Genomic DNA, 20481 nt, shown 5'->3' on the forward strand with positions numbered 1-20481 from the left:
CATTAAAGGAAAAATCCACCCAAGTCCACCCATTCCTTTAAATAACACTAATATGTGAGAACAATATTTTTTGTGAACAAACGTTTCATTTTGGTGTTATGATAAGGTTGGTAGCTAAATGGAAAATCATGGCAATCTGTTGCAGCTCAAGTTGACTACAAAATCCACAATGCAATGCTCTCACTATGGGCTGGCTGGCTAGCAAACGTAGCTACACACAATAATAACAAACACAATATCAGCATGTAACGTAGCTAGTTAGCTGTAAAATCTGTAACAATTTCACCATGTTCAACCTGCAGATCTATGTGCCTCACAGAGGCAACGGCAGGTAGACTTTTGAGGAGATGGGAAACGTTGCCCATGCTTCGGCAATGGGCCGCGCAGTGCATTCTGGGCGATTATGGGACAAGGAGCGCTCAAGATGTGAATGGGAGTCTATTGGGCGCAAGCTCAAAAACGCAACATTAGCAAGAAATTCATCAACAAGAAGTACAACATTACAAATCTTTTCCAAGATGTGACATAATTAACTTGCTATCTGCTGGGTGGGTCGTTATACAACCCTTCATTCATTGGATTCCTATCTCCTTTCTTAATATCTCTGGCAAGGGCAACATGCAATGCACCCTGGACTGAAGAGGCAGACAAATAGGAAGAATGTGCTAGACCCTCCATTAACTTACACATTTCTCGAGGTAGAAATAACGGAAAAATATGATCAATGGGTCATTAGAGAGAAGACAACCTCGCGAGTTATGACATCAGCCAGTATTGAAATCTGACATGTATCATAGATGTTTTGGCGATTTAAAAGTCGTATTCCTATTAACTTCCAGTGTAGTGAGAGAGACTTTATCACAGTGCTATGTCATACCTGCTGGATTTCTGCCTGCTTGAACGCCAATAACTCAGATACACATGAAAACATTAAATGATCCAGGGAATCGATAGAACATCACTCAGAGTTGAACAAAAACAATATAACATTCAAAATGAATGAACCTTTACTTTAAGGCAGGAAAGCATCACACACACTGAGAGCAGTGATGATCAGGCTGAAATTGTGTGTTAAGCACTTAATTACCAAGGTGAAGCACCACTGGCTGGCCTTAGGCTGGAGTGAGTCAGTGTGTGTATGTGAGAGAGAGAGAGAGAGAGAGAGAAAGAGAGAGAGAGAGAGAGGGAGAGAGAGAGAGGGAGAGAGAGAGGGAGAGAGAATTAGGCCGAATTAGACTCCCTCACTTACAGTACCAGTCAAAAGTTTGGACACACCTGCTCATTCAAGGGTTTTTCTTTATTTTTACTATTTTTACTATAATATGGACTTGGTATTTTACCAAATAGGGCTATTGTCTGTATACCACCCCTACCTTGTCAGAACACAACTGATTGGCTCAAATGCATTAAGAAGGAAAGAAATTCCACAAATTAACTTTTAACCAGGCATTCTGTTAATTGAAATGCATTCCAGGTGACTACCTCATTAAGCTGGTTAAGAGAATGCCAAGAGTGTGCAAATCTGTCATCCAGGCAAAGGGTGGCTATTTGAAGAATCTCAAATATAAAATATATTTTGATTTATTTAATACTTTTTTGGTTACTGCATGATTCCATATGTGTTATTTCATAGTTTTGATGTCTTCACTATTATTCTACAATGTACAGAATAGTCAAAAAATAAATAAAACTTGAATGAGTATGTGTTCTAAAACGTTTTGACCGGAAGTGAACATACACACACTGACTCACTCCAGCCTAAGGCCAGCCAGTGGTGCTTCACCTTGGTAATTAAGTGCTTAACACACAATTTCAGCCTGATCACCACTGCTCTCAGTGTGTGTTGCCCTTTGCCCTTTATGGTTGTGAGGTATGGGGTACGCTCACCAACCAAGATTTCACAAAATAGGACAAACACCAAATTGAGACCCCAAAAATATCCTCTGTGTACTATGTAAAACACCAAATATTGCATGCAGAGCAGAATTAGGCCGATACCCGCTAACCATCAAAATCCAGAAAAGAGACGTTAAATTCTACAGCCTCCTAAAAAGAAGCGATTCCCAAACCTTCCATAACAAAGCCATCACAAACAGACCCCACAGAGCCCCAGGACAGCAACAGAATTAGACCCAACCAAATCATGAGAAAACAAAAGGAGAATTACTTGACACATTGGATAGAATTAACAAAAAACAGACCAAACTAGAATGCTATTTGGCTCTAAACAGAGCAGAATTCTGACCACAGTGACTGACCCAAAATTAAAGAAAGCTTTGACTATGTACAGACTCAGTGAGCATAGTCTTGCTTTTGAGAGAGTACGCCAAAGGCAGACCTGGCTCTCAAGAGAAGACAGGTTTACGTGCACACTGCCCACAAAAGGAGGTGGAAACTGAGCTGCACTTCCTAACCTCCTGCCAAATGGATGACCGTAGACATATGTTTCCCTCAGATTTCACAGAACTACAAAGAATTTGAAAACAAATCCAATATCTATTGGGTGAAATACCACAGTGTGCCATCACAGCAGCAAGATTTGTGACCTTTTGCCACAAGAAAAGGGCAACCAGTGAACAAACACCATTGTAAATACAACCCATATTTATGTTTATTTATTTTTCCCCTTGTACTTTAACTGTATACATATCGTTACAAGACTGTACATAGCCATAATATGACATTTGAAATGTCTGTATTCCTTTGGAACTTTTGTGAGTTTGATGTTTACTGTTAACTTTATATTGGTTATTTCACTACATTTGACATTTTAGTCATTTAGCAGACGCTCTTATCCAGAGCGACTTACAGTAGTGAATGCATACATTTCATACATTTTAATTTTTCATTTTTTCGTACTGGTCCCCCGTGGGAATCGAACCCACAACCCTGGCGTTGCAAACACCATGCTCTACCAGCTGAGCCACACGGGAAATGTCACGTGTGGCTCACTATTGTTTATTATCTATTTCACTTGCTTTGGAAATGCAAACATGTTTCCCATTACAATAAAGCCCTTTGAACTGAGAGAGCGAGAGGACGTCTGTTGGCCTAATCATGGTTATTATGTGTCCATGACAGAGCTGTGTAAATCACAAGGGGGCGCCATTGTTTTACAGAAATGGCTCAACTGCTATGCCTCCCTTACACCATCAGGGAGAGGCAGAGTGTCGTGCTAGACCTCTCCGGATGCCTGGACGGTCAGCTGTGCGCCAGACAGGTGCTGAGAGAGAGAGAGAGAGAGAGAGAGAGAGAGAGAGAGAGAGAGATAGAGAGAGAGAGAGAGAGAGAGAGAGAGAGAGAGAGAGAGAGAGAGAGAGAGAGAGAGAGAGAGAGAGAGAGAGAGAGAGAGAGAGAGAGAGAGAGAGAGAGAGAGAGAGAGAGAGAGAGAGAGAGAGAGAGAATGTAATCGACTATTAACTTTTAAAACATTTGTTTGCTTCACGAGTAGCCTATTGTTGTACCGTTTTCCTTGCTCTCCTTTCTCTCCATTAGGTCCTATGTCAGAGCCAGCTGATTGGAAAAGAAATACTATGCAGTGTTCCTGTACGTGTGCTGTACAGGTTTGTGCCTGTGTCTGTCCCGCGGTTCAGTTGTCCTAACCTCCAGGCGTAGGCTTCTATTTATACTTCTTATTTATCACGTAAACTCATATAAGGAAATATACATATTTCAATCGAAAACAGGCAGTGTTTGGGATTCAGTTAGGACACTTGCTGGCATTGACAGGCCAAGTTATTGTTCTAATTTTGATCGGTTCTGCTCAAATTCTACATACAAATTTAGCGTAGGCTGTACTTCCTTTTATTCAAAGTTGAACGTTATTTATTGCTTTTCTGACGAGAATAAGTTAAAAGAGAGAGAAATAATACGTTGCCTATGGCTACAACATATTCACCCATTCAGCAAGTAAAACATCGTTTACTTGATGGCAGAGAGTGTTGTAGCAGAGAGTGTTGTAGCAGAGAGTGTTGTAGCAGAGAGTGTTGTAGCAGAGAGTGTTGTAGCAGAGAGTGTTGTAGCAGAGAGTGTTGTAGCAGAGAGTGTTGTAGCAGAGAGTGTTGTAGCCTGTGTTGATCGCCTCTGTCGTTGCACAGTAAGAAATGATGATCATGGCAATCCGACGTCATAATGATGGACCGCTGACGGAAGGACCGCTGACGGAAAGCCCGCTGACGGAAGGACCGCTGACGGAAAGCCCGTTCCCGCGTCTGGCTTTGTCGCTGGCATCCCAGAGTAGCTGTTACCTGAATTGCACCTGCAGGCGTCACATCCACTTGTCACACACATACACACATACGGTTCGAGGGAGCGCGCATCTCACACACACGCTCACTCTCCCCTCGATTGCAATCGGTTTTCACCAATTTACCACAGACGACTGCTTGATCTCTTGACGGATCAGTGTTAACGGACGCGCCTCATACATTCGGTCGGCTCACACCTTTACCTCCGTGACTTTGATGGGGGCTTGGGCAACAGGGAGAGAAAATGCCTGTGATGAAAGGATTACTTGCGCCTCAGAACACGTTTCTAGACACCATAGCCACACGGTTTGACGGCACACGTAAGTTTGTTCTCTTTCTGTTTGAGGTTAAGCGATGGTCCTTCAGTTAGGCTATTCCTTCTGTCTCAACACGTTTTTTTGCACCTGCTTTCTAATAAGCAATTAGATTGATGAAAATTGATAAATCAATTGGTGGGATGATGCCATTTAGGCATAATGTGTATTTCCTCCTAAAACAGCCAGTGAAATCAAAACACTGAAGTAACAGTGGCTGAAGTTAATGCAGGTGGTAGGATATATGTCGAAAAGGATTTATTCTCCTCCAGATGGAATAGCATAGGTTTAGTTGCTCTTGGTGCTCAGGGGTACAGGCTATACGTGTGGGCTAGGCTACAGCTAGCCCTTTGCTGCAGTCTAATGACTAGTGGCCTCGTGGGTGGAACGTTAATATTTTTCATAATTTAATAATAATAAACATTATTTTAAAAAGGCAGCTGAAAATCCGGTATTTCTATCGGTTTATTGTTATATTGTTATATTTCAGTCTTCTGTATATATAAAGTGTAATATTGAGATACAAAATCTAAATGTAATACATTTAAACTCTATATCTGACATGGTACAGGAGTCTTCTTTGTTAAACCCATAACCATGTGTGTGAGGTGTGTACTTTGGTTTCAAAGTAGATTAGTTTAAGATTACCAAGAAACTGCAGTAAAAGTTTATAACAATAGTTGGCACAGTAAGATTGTTTGAGCCTAGTGGCTAGTGGTGACAGCGTTGGGCCAGTAACCGAATGGTTGCAGGATCGAATCCCCGAGCTGACAAGGTAAAAATCTGTCGTTCTGCCCCTGAACAAGGCATTTAACCCACTGTTCCCCGGTAGGCCGTCATTGTAATTAAGAATGTGTTCTTAACTGCCTTGCCAAGTTAAATAAATATGATGGTCAACGGACGTAGCAGCAAAGTTCAGCACCACGGACAGCGATTCACACTCACGACGGGTTCCGCTTTGACGCGTGCCACTTAAATTCTGCTAAACAACAATCCTATCAGGCTTGTCTAAATCTCGGAAAAGTCTACTCTGTAAGCAAGTTTACAAATATCCTTGTGCCACTATTACACATTTTACCCATAGTTCCTAGTCCTTACATGAAAGCAGTTTGAAAGTTTTTTCAGACGACATATTCAAGATAAACACATTCAGTGAAATGAACATTTGTTATTTCCGCTCTCTGACCGCAGTCTCGCGGTGAGAACAATATTCCCCGCGCGGCACTGACAGTAGCAGTTGCATCTATCAAAATGAATTGGTCGGCGGCACCATTACAGCAGGTGGGTCCGCTTCCCAAGGCAGAGGCACACGCGGGCGTCTTTAAAACGACTGCTTTTTCTCTTTCTTTCCGCCTGAGTCATGAAAAAACATCAATTTCCAGTCCGGATGGTGATATAACCGACCTTTGTTTCTGAGAAGTTGGGTATTTTAGAAATTTGAAGTGCATTTTAATGTTGCTCGTTCTACTACATTTACTCCAACATTAAGCCACTTTGTGCTGCATCTGGACCAGAATAAGCCTGTTTCTCCTCTCTTGCTAACTCCTTGTGGAATTGTTATGCCATTTCATGTTCAGCTTGACAATGCTGATGGAGTAAACAGGGGCACAAACAGATCTGGGACCAGGCTAAGCCAGAAATACCTCAGAGAACTGTTTCTGAATCTTTAACTGGTCACAGAAAGGAGATGGCCACTGTTGTGTAGCCTGTACTAACTAGCAGGTTTAGGCCTATGTTGTTGGCACATGTATTATTATTTCATTTGTCTCAGCATTGCTCATTTCACATCATTCTTGGGCAACAAGTCACCGTAACAATAACACTCATTCTTAACTAATTTACAATATTCTTCAGTAGTGGCTCCCACTTTGGCTTACTGTAATCGGTGGAAACCAGATAGGCCTGTATAGGTAGCATGGATGGAACATCCTGTACCCACTGCTCTAATGACTATGTCACCACGGACTAACATTAGTCCATACTGCTTTATTCCAGACCTGTCCCAGCATGATGTTTCAGAGGGACAGCAGGTAGATATGTCTATTTCCCAAATCACACACTGTTCCCTTTGTGGTGGACTACTTTTGAACAACCAGCTACACTACAGCACCCCAATGAATACACCACTGTCCTTGAGCTGCAACAGCCAGGAACCAGGAATTAACGGGGGTTGGAACTGGACAGGGAAACCAAATGGAAACCAAATGGAGCAGTGGAGCCTGAGCAGACAAATTGGGTCTGGTGGCTGGTGCCCTGGTCTGACCAGATGGCCAGAGAGGAAAACTTACAACTGGCCTGGTTCAGGGGCTGATGGCGATGGGCCCTCTGCTCGGACGGCATAGTGGCCCCAGATGAACAGGAAGAGGGAAGAGCTGTCAACTGGCTGACAACATTGTTTGGATTGTCCCCTATAGAGATTCCTTCACTGAAAATAATGGACTCGCCCATGTAACGACATGTGGCAAGACTGGTGTCCCCTACTAAGTCTCCTCAGACTGCACATGCAACAACTGATTTACACCTGAGGCTGCTGAAGATAATTGGTAAAACATTGTTGTTTTCATGTCAAGACTTCCAGTAGACTCTAATGGATCAAACTTAGTTTGTTGATTTTGAGACGAAAACCTCCTGACTGAGGATCTGACATAACCACACGTGTATGTGTGTGTGTGTGTGTGTGTGTGTGTGTGTGTGTGTGTGTGTGGGTCTGTGTGTGTGTGTGTGTGTGTGTGTGTGTGTGTGGGTCTGTGTGTGTGTGTGTCTGTGTGTGTGTGTGTGTCTGTGTGTGTGTGTGTGTGTCTGTGTGTGTGTGTGTGTGTCTGTGTGTGTGTGTGTGTGTGTGTCTGTGTGTGGGTCTGTGTGTGTGTGTGTGTGTGTGGGTCTGTGTGTGTGTGTGTGTGTGTGTGTGTCTGTGTGTGTGGGTCTGTGTGTGTGTGTGTGTCTGTGTGTGTCTGTGTGTGTGTGTGTGTGTGTGTGTGTGTCTGTGTGTGTGTGTGTGTGTGTGTGTCTGTATCTGTGTGTCTGTATCTGTGTGTGTGTGTGCGTGCATGCATGTGTGCATGTGTCAAAATGTGAACCAGGGTGATGTTGAACAGGCCATCTCACGAATAGAGCCCTCTCCTGTGTACTAGTGCATGTCCTGCTGGTACACCATAAAACAACATCACCTATCATGTGACATCATCAGAAATCCACGTTTTGAGTATTTTCTGTAATACCAGTTACAAGTCATTACTCACTTTTACAATGTCGGATACACTGACTCACATTCAGGCATATAGCTTACACACTGGAGAGACTGTACAACAGGCCCACACAATGTGTACTGTACAGTATTACTCTAACTTTACATTTAACTTCACTGGTTGGTGGTCCTGTATGTCTCCTTGGGTAGAGCATGGTGCTTGTACCACCAGTATAGTGGGGTTGATTCCTGGGGCCATATGTTTAATGTCTGCACTCATGACTGTAAGTCACTTCGGATGAAAGTGTCTGCTAAATGGTATATATATTATATTATTATATATTAGTGGGTAACATTGGAAATAGTTCATTGCCTTAATTGCTTTCCCAAACTCCCAGTAGAATGCTCTATAATATTTCCCATAGTACCCCTCTGTCACGACCATTCTGCAGATTCCTGTTTCCCCCCTCAGCGCCACGAGCAGCTTCACCACCAGCCAGGTAATTACATTTACGTACTGACACACTTTTTCTGAGAGAAGTGTGTGTGTATGTGTGTCGGCTGTGGTACGGCTGCAGAGCCTGTGTGTGTCTGTACCTGTATGTGTATGATCATTTGTGTGTGTCTGTACCTGTATGTGTATGATCATTTGTGTGTGTCTGTACCTGTATGTGTATGATCATTTGTGTGTGTCTGTACCTGTATGTGTATGATCATTTGTGTGTGTCTGTACCTGTATGTGTATGATCATTTGTTTGTCTGTACCTGTATGTGTATGATCATTTGTTTGTCTGTACCTGTATGTGTATGATCATTTGTTTGTGTGTACCTGTATGTGTATGATCATTTGTGTGTGTCTGTCTGTGTCTATGTGTGTGTATGTCTATGTGTGTGTATGTCTATGTGTGTGTGTCTATGTGTGTGTATGTCTATGTGTGTGTATGTAATGTGTGTATGTCTATGTGTGTGTGTTTATGTGTGTGTGTTTATGTGTTTATGTGTGTGTATGTCTATGTGTGTATGTCTATGTGTGTATGTCTATGTGTGTGTGTCTGTCTGTGTCTATGTGTGTTTGTGTCTTTGTATGTGTGTGTGTTTGTGTGTGTGTTTATGTGTGTGTGTTTATGTGTTTATGTGTGTGTATGTCTATGTGTGTATGTCTATGTGTGTATGTCTATGTGTGTGTGTCTGTCTGTGTCTATGTGTGTTTGTGTCTTTGTATGTGTGTGTGTTTGTGTGTGTGTTTATGTGTGAGTGTCTATGTGTGTATGTCTATGTGTGTGGATGTCTATGTGTGTGTATGTCTATGTGTGTATGTCTATGTGTGTGTGTGTCTTTGTGTGTGTGTGTTTATGTGTGTGTCTATGTGTGTGTGTCTTTGTGCGTGTGTGTGTTTATGTGTGTGTCTATGTGTGTGTATGTCTATGTGTGTGTGTCTGTCTGTATCTTTGTGTGTGTGTGTTTATGTGTGTGTGTCTGTGTGTGTGTGTCTGTCTGTCTGTGTCTATGTGTGTGTGTGTCTTTGTGTGTGTGTGTGTGTGCCTATGTGTGTATGTCTATGTGTGTGTCTGTCTATGTGTGTGTATGTGTGTGTGTCTATGTGTGTGTGTGTGTATGTCTATGTGTGTATGTGTGTATGTCTATGTGTGTGTGTGTGTGTGTGTGTGTGTGTGTGTGTGTGTGTGTGTGTGTGTGTGTTACGAGAGGAGAGCAGACGAGTCCCATCCGGTGATTAACTTTCTTTAAAGAAGTGTCTATAATTGAGCCGTTGAAAGTTTCGCCGAGGGATTGCGATGTTTAGAGTTGGATGTTAATGAGTGTTTAAAGCTGGCTCAGGTCTGGCTCAGGTCTGGCTCAGGTCTGGCTCAGGTCTGGCTCAGGTCTGGCTCAGGTCTGGCTCAGGTCTGGCTCAAGTCTGGCTCAGGTCTGGCTCAGGTCTGGCTCAAGTCTGGCTCAGGTCTGGCTCAGGTCTGGCTCAGGTCTGGCTCAGGTCTCAGCCACAATAGAAGGAACTGTTACGTAAATAGAGATCACAGTGGTTCACCTCTCTGTGAAGAGAAACAGTGATTCACCTCTCTGTGAAGCGAAGCAGTGGTTCACATCTCTATGAAGGGAAACAGGGATTAACATCTCTGTGAAGCGGAACAGTGATTCACCTCTCTGTGAAGCGGAACAGTGATTCAACTCTCTGTGAAGCGGAACAGTGATTCACCTCTCTGTGAAGCGGAACAGTGATTAACATCTCTGTGAAGCGGAACAGTGATTCACCTCTCTGTGAAGCGGAACAGTGATTCACCTCTCTGTGAAGCGGAACAGTGATTAACATCTCTGTGAAGCGGAACAGTGATTCACCTCTCTGTGAAGCGGAACAGTGATTCACCTCTCTGTGAAGCGGAACAGTGATTAACATCTCTGTGAAGCGGAACAGTGATTCACCTCTCTGTGAAGCGGAACAGTGATTCACCTCTCTGTGAAGCGGAACAGTGATTAACATCTCTGTGAAGCGGAACAGTGATTCACCTCTCTGTGAAGCGGAACAGTGATTCACCTCTCTGTGAAGCGGAACAGTGATTCACCTCTCTGTGAAGCGGAACAGTGATTAACATCTCTGTGAAGCGGAACAGTGATTCACCTCTCTGTGAAGCGGAACAGTGATTCACCTCTCTGTGAAGCGAAACAGTGGTTCACCTCTCTGTGAAGCGGAACAGTGATTCACATCTCTGTGAAGCGGAACAGTGATTCACCTCTCTGTGAAGCGGAACAGTGATTCACCTCTCTGTGAAGGGGAACAGTGATTCACCTCTCTGTGAAGGGGAGCAGTGATTCACCTCTCTGTGAAGCGGAACAGTGATTAACATCTCTGTGAAGCGGAACAGTGATTCACCTCTCTGTGAAGCGGAACAGCGATTCACCTCTCTGTAAAGCGGAGCAGTGATTCACCTCTCTGTGAAGGGGAACAGTGATTCACCTCTCTGTGAAGAGGAACAGTGATTCACCTCTCTGTGAAGCGGAGCAGTGATTCACCTCTCTGTGAAGGGGAACAGTGATTCAACTCTCTGTGAAGCGGATCAGTGATTCACCTCTCTGTGAAGCGGAAACAGTTGTTCAGCTCTCTGTGAAAACAACCTGTAAACAATCTTCTCAGGGGTATTCTCCAACTTAATGTGATTAGCTGGACCCAAGTTGCACCTTGAAAAACTATAAATGAACTTCTTACATGGTTATGCCACATTATTACATGTTTAATCCTTTATTTATATGACAGTCAGCACACAACCATTGGCCTCACTCTAAGGTCACAACGCAGTATAGCAACCAAAACATTTAGTTGGGGAGACTCCTCTGTTTCTTCTGGAAAACATCAGCAGTTACATAGAAATGTGGCTTCTGTCTGTCGTTATTGACATTCCACCTCGGTAACGGATTGTTGAAAACGATCACCTAGTGGTGTTTCACTTACGCAAGTCTGGGCCGAACACAGTTTTTAAATGGCATTAATTGTTCGAGAGAGAAAGAGAGAGAGGAGGGAGATTGAGAAAGAGAGAGAGAAAAATAGAGAATGGGGAAAGAGAGGGGGAGAAATGGATTTGAAAGAGGGAGAAGGGATTTGATACGTAGTGAGAGAGGGAAGCACTGTAGAGGCAGAGAGGAAGTGAGAGGGGAGACAAGGTAATCGAGGAATGAGAGAGCGAGGGTGTGTATGTGAGAGAGAGAGACAAAGAGAGAGAGGGAGAGGAAGAGAGAGAGAGCGAGAGTGTGTATGTTAGAGAGAGAGAGACAAAGAGAGAGAGGGAGAGGAAGAGAGAGAGAGCGAGGGTGTGTATGTGAGAGAGAGAGACAAAGAGAGAGAGGGAGAGGAAGAGAGAGAGAGTGAGAGTGTGTATGTTAGAGAGAGAGAGACAAAGAGAGAGAGGGAGAGGAAGAGAGAGAGAGTGAGAGTGTGTATGTTAGAGAGAGAGAGACAAAGAGAGAGAGGGAGAGGAAGAGAGAGAGAGCGAGGGTGTGTATGTGAGAGAGAGAGACAAAGAGAGAGAGGGAGAGGGAGAGGAAGAGAGAGAGAGCGAGAGTGTGTATGTTAGAGAGAGAGAGACAAAGAGAGAGAGGGAGAGGGAGAGGAAGAGAGAGAGAGCGAGAGTGTGTATGTTAGAGAGAGAGAGGGAGAGAGAGAGGGAGAGGAAGAGAGAGAGAGCGAGAGTGTGTATGTTAGAGAGAGAGAGGGAGAGGAAGAGAGAGGGAGAGGAAGAGGAAGAGAAGTGACCCCTTACAAATGACAGGAATGTATTAAATGTAATGAGTCCAGTAATGTTTCTAGTGGTATGAGCCAATGGGATTTGATGATAGAGAGCTAAGGAAAGCTCCAGTATGATTAAAGCTGAGGGGTTGTCTAATGATTTGCACTCTTCAATTACTCAGTGTGAGAGGATGGTAGTTACAAGGGCTTTGTGTATGCTTTCATGTAAGTCAGTGTGTAAGTCAGTGTGTAAGTCAGTGTGTAAGTCAGTGTGTAAGTCAGTGTGTAAGCCAGTGTGTAAGCCAGTGTGTAAGTCAGTGTGTAAGTCAGTGTGTAAGTCAGTGTGTAAGTCAGTGTGTAAGTCAGTGTGTAAGTCAGTGTGTAAGCCAGTGTGTAAGTCAGTGTGACAAGTCAGTGTGTAAGTCAGTGTGTAAGTCAGTGTGTAAGCCAGTGTGTAAGTCAGTGTGTAAGTCAGTGTGTAAGTCAGTGTGTAAGTCAGTGTGTAAGCCAGTGTGTAAGCCAGTGTGTAAGTCAGTGTGTAAGTCAGTGTGTAAGTCAGTGTGTAAGTCAGTGTGTAAGCCAGTGTGTAAGTCAGTGTGACAAGTCAGTGTGTAAGTCAGTGTGTAAGTCAGTGTGTAAGTCAGTGTGTAAGTCAGTGTGTAAGTCAGTGTGTAAGTCAGTGTGTAAGTCAGTGTGTAAGCCAGTGTGTAAGTCAGTGTGTAAGCCAGTGTGTAAGCCAGTGTGTAAGTCAGTGTGTAAGTCAGTGTGTAAGTCAGTGTGTAAGCCAGTGTGTAAGCCAGTGTGTAAGTCAGTGTGTAAGCCAGTGTGTAAGTCAGTGTGTAAGTCAGTGTGTAAGTCAGTGTGTAAGTCAGTGTGTAAGCCAGTGTGTAAGCCAGTGTGTAAGTCAGTGTGTAAGCCAGTGTGTAAGTCAGTGTGTAAGTCAGTGTGTAAGTCAGTGTGTAAGTCAGTGTGTGTACGTGGTGAATAAGCTACTCTCCAGACTGTCTGTACTAACATTGATTACCCTGATTTATGCTAATAAAACCAAATTGATGTTGTTCTCTAGGTCTCGTAATATTGACCCAGAGGACCCGTGTATTTGCACATTGAAGGCAACCCAAACTGAGCAAGTTCCCCATGATAAGTACTTGGGTATTTGGATTGACGATAAGCTGTCTTTTAAAACACACAAAAAAGCTGAGAATTAAGATGGTTTTCTTTTATAGAAATAAATCCTGCCTCACTTTGGAAAGTAGAAGGAAGATTGTTGAAGCTACGCTGCTCCCATGACTATGGTACTATAATCTACACGCATGTGTCAGCCTCTGTTTTAAAACCTTTAGATTCAGTCTATCACTGAGCACTGGGGTTTATCACTGGGGACAATTTCCATACACATCACTGCATTTTGTATAGTTCTGTTGGCTGAGAGTCTCTGACTACCAGAAGGACCCACCAGTGGTTACTTTTTGTGTATAAAGCGGTTCTTCAGAGACTCCCCCACTACCTCAGCTCACGATACAGCAATGTTCAGATCCGCTCTCTGGACTGGCTGGTTCTGAATGTCCGGCGGGTCTCCACTGAGCTTGGGAAAAAAGGCTTTTAGTTGTTATGCTCCCAGCTGGTGGAATAGGCTTCAGGCCACCTTGAAGCTGGTAGTGAGGGACTCACTGGTCTCCAATGGAACGTTTAGATCCATTTTGAGGAAGATAATATGTGATAGTTGTGTTAATATTGATTCATCTTGCTGTGTTTATTGTATTGTGTTGATGTTGATTCATCTTGCTGTGTTTATTGTATTGTGTTCATGTTGATTCATCTTGCTGTGTTTATTGTATTGTGTTGATGTTGATTCATCTTGCTGTGTTTATTGCATTGTGTTGATGTTGATTCATCTTGCTGTGTTTATTGTATTGTGTTGATGTTGATTCATCTTGCTGTGTTTATTGTATTGTGTTGATGTTGATTCATCTTGCTGTGTTTATTGTATTGTGTTGATGTTGATTCATCTTGCTGTGTTTATTGTATTGTGTTGATGTTGATTCATCTTGCTGTGTTTATTGTTTTGTGCTCATTTTGATTCATCTTGCTGTGTTTATTGTATTGTGTTGATGTTGATTCATCTTGCTGTGTTTATTGTATTGTGTTGATGTTGATTCATCTTGCTGTGTTTATTGTTTTGTGCTCATTTTGATTCATCTTGCTGTGTTTATTGTATTGTGTTGATGTTGATTCATCTTGCTGTGTTTATTGTATTGTGTTGATGTTGATTCATCTTGCTGTGTTTATTGTTTTGTGCTCATTTTGATTCATCTTACTGTGTTTATTGTATTGTGCTCATTTTGATTCATCTTGCTGTGTTTATTGTATTGTATCTCTCCCTACAGCTCTCTTAGTCTCTCTCTCCTGTTGTCCTTCTATCTCTCCCTACAGCTCTCTTAGTCTCTCTCTCCTGTTTCCCCTCTATCTCTCCCTACAGCTCTCTTAGTCTCTCTCTCCTGTTGTCCTTCTATCTCTCCCTACAGCTCTCTTAGTCTCTCTCTCCTGTTGTCCTTCTATCTCTCCCTACAGCTCTCTTAGTCTCTCTCTCCTGTTTCCCCTCTATCTCTCCCTACAGCTCTCTTAGTCTCTCTCTCCTGTTGTCCTTCTATCTCTCCCTACAGCTCTCTTAGTCTCTCTCTCCTGTTTTCCCTCTATCTCTCCCTACAGCTCTCTTAGTCTCTCTCTCCTGTTGTCCTTCTATCTCTCCCTACAGCTCTCTTAGTCTCTCTCTCCTGTTGTCCTTCTATCTCTCCCTACAGCTCTCGTAGTCTCTCTCTCCTGTTTTCCCTCTATCTCTCCCTACAGCTCTCTTAGTCTCTCTCTCCTGTTGTCCTTCTATCTCTCCCTACAGCTCTCTTAGTCTCTCTCTCCTGTTTCCCCTCTATCTCTCCCTACAGCTCTCTTAGTCTCTCTCTCCTGTTGTCCTTCTATCTCTCCCTACAGCTCTCGTAGTCTCTCTCTCCTGTTTTCCCTCTATCTCTCCCTACAGCTCTCTTAGTCTCTCTCTCCTGTTGTCCTTCTATCTCTCCCTACAGCTCTCTTAGTCTCTCTCTCCTGTTTCCCCTCTATCTCTCCCTACAGCTCTCTTAGTCTCTCTCTCCTGTTGTCCTTCTATCTCTCCCTACAGCTCTCTTAGTCTCTCTCTCCTGTTTTCCCTCTATCTCTCCCTAAAGCTCTCTTAGTCTCTCTCTCCTGTTTCCCCTCTATCTCTCCCTACAGCTCTCTTAGTCTCTCTCTCCTGTTGTCCTTCTATCTCTCCCTACAGCTCTCTTAGTCTCTCTCTCTTGTTGTCCTTCTATCTCTCCCTACAGCTCTCTTAGTCTCTCTCTCCTGTTGTCCTTCTATCTCTCCCTACAGCTCTCTTAGTCTCTCTCTCCTGTTTTCCCTCTATCTCTCCCTACAGCTCTCTTAGTCTCTCTCTCTCTTGTTGTCCTTCTATCTCTCCCTACAGCTCTCTTAGTCTCTCTCTCCGGTTTTCCCTCTATCTCTCCCTACAGCTCTCTTAGTCTCTCTCTCTTGTTGTCCTTCTATCTCTCCCTACAGCTCTCTTAGTCTCTCTCTCCTGTTGTCCTTCTATCTCTCCCTACAGCTCTCTTAGTCTCTCTCTCCTGTTGTCCTTCTATCTCTCCCTACAGCTCTCTTAGTCTCTCTCTCCGGTTTTCCCTCTATCTCTCCCTACAGCTCTCTTAGTCTCTCTCTCCTGTTTCCCCTCTATCTCTCCATACAGCTCTCTTAGTCTCTCTCTCCTGTTTTCCCTCTATCTCTCCCTACAGCTCTCTTAGTCTCTCTCTCTTGTTGTCCTTCTATCTCTCCCTACAGCTCTCTTAGTCTCTCTCTCCTGTTGTCCTTCTATCTCTCCCTATAGCTCTCTTAGTCTCTCTCTCCTGTTGTCCTTCTATCTCTCCCTACAGCTCTCTTAGTCTCTCTCTCCTGTTGTCCTTCTATCTCTCCCTACAGCTCTCTTAGTCTCTCTCTCCTGTTTTCCCTCTATCTCTCCCTACAGCTCTCTTAGTCTCTCTCCTGTTGTCCTTCTATCTCTCCCCTCAGCTCTCTTAGTCTCTCTCTCCTGTTTCCTCTCTATCTCTCCCTGCAGCTCTCATCGTTTTCTGTCTCTCTCTCTCTCTCTCTCTGTCGCTCTCTGTCTCTCTCTGTCTCTCTCTCTCTCTTTGCCTCTCTGTATCTCTGCCTCTTTCCCCCCTCCCTCCCTCCCTCCCTCCCTCCCTCCCTCCCTCCCTCCCTCCCTCCCTCCCTCCCTCCCTCCCTGTCTGTCTGTCTGTCTGTCTGTCTGTCTGTCTGTCTGTCTGTCTGTCTGTCTGTCTGTCTGTCTGTCTGTCTGTCTGTCTGTCTGTCTGTCTGTCTGTCTGTCTGTCTGTCTGTCTGTCTCTCTATCTCTCCATTGCTTCCCCACACTTGTTCAGCTCACAAATCACAAGCATTCTGTTAATAGCTCAGGTGTTGCCGTTCAGGATGGGAAAGGGGTGTCGCGGAGGGGTGTATGTGTATGTTCATGTGTATGGGTGTGTGTGTATGTGGGTGTGTGTGTGTATGTGGGTGTGTTATAAAACTCATATCTGGGGCAGAGTGGAGAAAATTTGAGAGACTAAAGAGAGAGAAGGAAAATATACCTGATGTTGCACTACCTTGTTCAGATGATTAAAGGGAGAGAGGTACAGTATACCTGATGTTGCAGTACCTTGTTCAGAGGATTAAAGAGAGAGAGGTACAGTATACCTGATGTTGCAGTACCTTGTTCAGAGGATTAAAGAGAGAGAGGTACAGTATACCTGATGTTGTAGTACCTTGTTCAGAGGATTAAAGGGAGAGAGGTACAGTATACCTGATGTTGCACTACCTTGTTCAGAGGATTAAAGAGAGAGAGGTACAGTATACCTGATGTTGCAGTACCTTGTTCAGATGATTAAAGGGAGAGAGGTACAGTATACCTGATGTTGCAGTACCTTGTTCAGAGGACTAAAGAGAGAGAGGTACAGTATACCCGATGTTGTAGTACCTTGTTCAGAGGACTAAAGAGAGAGAGGTACAGTATACCTGATGTTGCAGTACCTTGTTCAGAGGACTAAAGAGAGAGAGGTACAGTATACCTGATGTTGCAGTACCTTGTTCAGAGGATTAAAGGGAGAGAGGTACAGTATACCTGATGTTGCAGTACCTTGTTCAGAGGATTAAAGAGAGAGAGGTACAGTATACCTGATGTTGTAGTACCTTGTTCAGAGGATTAAAGAGAGAGAGGTACAGTATACCCGATGTTGTAGTACCTTGTTCAGAGGATTAAAGGGAGAGAGGTACAGTATACCTGATGTTGTAGTACCTTGTTCAGAGGATTAAAGAGAGAGAGGTACAGTATACCTGATGTTGCACTACCTTGTTCAGAGGATTAAAGGGGAGAGGTACAATATACCTGCTGCTGCAGTTTGTAAGTCCACAGATTCCCCTGTTCTGACCCACCTAGTAGAGAGACAGAGAGACAGAGGGACATGACATTGTTTTGTGCGTGTGTGTGGGGATCACCTTTCAATACACAGCAGACTGCTTGTTTCTATTCTTCTCTCTAGGAGAAAACATGTCCCTGAGCTCTGGTGTCAGATCAATTTGACCGGACCTCTGTCCTATTCTCTTAGGAGTAGGCTTTCCTTTGCAAAACAAATAATTGTCAACATACACTGACTACAAAACATTAAGAACATGCTCTTTCCGTGACATAGACTGACCCAGTGAATCCAGGTGAAAGCTATGATCCCTTATTGATGTCCCTTGTTAACTCCACTTCAATCAGTGTAGATGAAGGGGAGGAGACAGGTTAAATAATGATGTTTAAGCCTTGAGACATGGATTGTGTATTTGTGCCATTCAGAGGGTGAATGGGCAAGACAAAATATTGAAGTGCCTTTGAACGGAGTATGGAAGAAGGTGGAGTATGGAAGAAGGTGGAGTATGGAAGAAGGTGGAGTATGGAAGAAGGTGGAGTATGGAAGAAGGTGGAGTATGGAAGAAGGTGGAGTATGGAAGAAGGTGGAGTATGGAAGAAGGTGGAGTATGGAAGAAGGTGGAGTATGGAAGAAGGTGTTCCTAATGTTTGGTATACTCAGTGTATAACATCACATTAAGGTGTAGGACATTCACTGTATTACAGGGAACAATAACAGGTCTATTTTGTTACAGAGAAGTAGGTAATTGTTCCCTCTTTTGCACAGACATTAGCCTAACGTTAGCTAGCTATCAAGCTAGACAGGTTTCCTTAGCAGCTTGTACACAAACCACAGCCCTTACAGCTAGGACCATGGATTGTCCCGGGAGTGTGACTGTTTGAATCCCTGCTGTTTGTTGCTGTTTCCATCTGCCCTGTGACCTGCCCTGTGACCTGCCATGTCTGGAACTGCAAGGAGTAACAATGTAGCCTACTTGTCTACCATGACAAAGACCAAAGCCGGTGGGAGTACCATTGAGGACAGTGGTGTATCTTTATCACAGGTGAAGGATATTTTAAATTAACAAAAATAGTTCTACAAGCAATTGTTACAACAAGAAAACAGCTTTAAGTGTTGTGTCCAAATACTGGTGGAGTCAACTAATAAAATAATGGACAATCTGACCAGAGAGGTCATGGACCTGAAGAACAGTTTGCAGTTCTGCCAGGGTCACCTCGGTGAGTTTAAACAGGAGAACGGCAAGATGACAGCAATCAAAGTCAATGAGAGAGGACATCAGTTCTGTATGTGAATCCATGATAACAATGACGGCGAAATCAGATTATCTCGAGGGACAATCAAAGCAGAACAACATTGTTGTGGACGGAATTGCAGAATCTCCACATGAGACCTGGACAGAGTCTGAGGACAAAGTGAGGGAAACGATCACTGAGAAACTGAAGATGGATCACAGGAAGATTGAGGTGGAGCGTGCCCACAGGACTGGAAAACCCACCACCGGACCAGGTGACAGGCCCAGGTCGATAAGGGTCAAGTTCCTGAGGTTCAAGGACAAGATAGCTGTTCTGGAAAGAGCCAAGAGATTGAGAGGAACAAACTATTCTGAAGCTGTGCGCCAGAAAAGGAAAGAACTTAACCCAACCATGAAATCTGCTAGTGCGCTTGGGGACATTGGGGACATATGCTATGACAGGCTCATTGTACACCCTCCCTCCTAAAAGCCTGGAAGGGATGACAGAGCCAAGCCTGTGGGTTCATAGCTTCAACCTCGCAGCACACACACACTTACACACACCAACTGATTGATGGACTGCTGAATAATGTTTTTTTGTTGCTGTTTTTTGCTTTGTTTGCTCTTTTCCATGTTATGTCTATCTCTGATCAGCTACCCAGGAAAGGGCTACAAATAGCCCATATAAATATATGTAGCCTTACAAATAAGGTTCATGAATAACTTGCTAACATCAGGTAACATTCATATATTAGCCATTTCTGAGATTCACTGACAGTACCAGTCAAATGTTTGGACACACCTACTCATTCCAGGGTTTTTCTTTATTTTGACTATACATTCTACATTGTTTGAGCCAATCAGTTGTGTGGTGACAAGGTAGGGGTGATATACAGAAGATATCCCTATTTGGTAAAAGACGAAATCCATATTATGGCAAGAACAGCTCAAATAAGCAAAGAGCAGCTCAAATAAGCAAAGAACAGCTCAAATAAGCAAAAAAACATCATTACTTTAAGTCAGTCAATCCGGAAAATTTCAAGAACTGAAAGTTTCTTCAAGTGCAGTCGCAAAAACCATCAAGCGCTACGATGAAACTGGCTCTCGTGAGGAGCGCCACAGGAATGGAAGACCCAGAGTTACCGCTGCTGCAGAGGATAAGTTCATTAGAACAACTGCACCTCAGATTGCAGCCCAAATAAATGCTTCACAGAGTTCAAGTAACAGACACATCTCAACATCAACTGTTCAGAGGAGACTGCATGAATCAGGCCTTTATGGTCGAATTGCTGCAAAGAAACCACTACTAAATGACACCAATAAGAAGAAGAGACTTGCTTGGGCCAAGAAACACGAGCAATGGACATTAGACTGGTGGAAATGTATCCTTTGGTCTGAGTCCCAATTTGAGATGTTTGGTTCCAACCGCAGTGTCTTTGTGAGATGCAGAGTAGGTGAACGGATGATCTCTACATGTGTGGTTCCCACCGTGAAGCATGGAGGAGGAGGTGTGATGGTGTGGGGGTGCTTTGCTGGTGACACTGATTTATTTTAGAAGTCAAGGCACACTTAACCAGCGTGGCTACCACAGCATTCTTCAGCGATACGCCATCCCATCTGGTTTGCGCTTAGTGGGACTATCATTTGTTTTTCAACAGGACAATGACCCAACACACCTCCAGGCTGTGTAAGGGCTATTTGACCAAGAAGGAGAGTGATGGAGTGCTGCATTAGATGACCTGGCCTCCACAATCACCCGACCTCAACCCAATTGAGATGGTTTGG

General features: G+C 43.7%; 1 protein-coding gene across 1 annotated transcript in view; it reads left to right on the top strand.

Moving 5' to 3' along the window:
* Positions 1-4438: 4438 nt before the first annotated feature.
* The window catches only part of kcnh8 (potassium voltage-gated channel, subfamily H (eag-related), member 8), a 136695-nt gene continuing 120652 nt past the window's right edge, over positions 4439-20481 (top strand). The window contains exon 1 of the mRNA XM_029734646.1: positions 4439-4567. Coding sequence (XP_029590506.1) covers positions 4492-4567 — 76 coding nt within the window. The 5' untranslated portion in view covers positions 4439-4491. The remainder of the gene's footprint in view (positions 4568-20481) is intronic.

This window comes from Salmo trutta, chromosome 36 (genome assembly GCF_901001165.1).
Source record: "Salmo trutta chromosome 36, fSalTru1.1, whole genome shotgun sequence".
NCBI classification, from domain to species: domain Eukaryota; kingdom Metazoa; phylum Chordata; class Actinopteri; order Salmoniformes; family Salmonidae; genus Salmo; species Salmo trutta.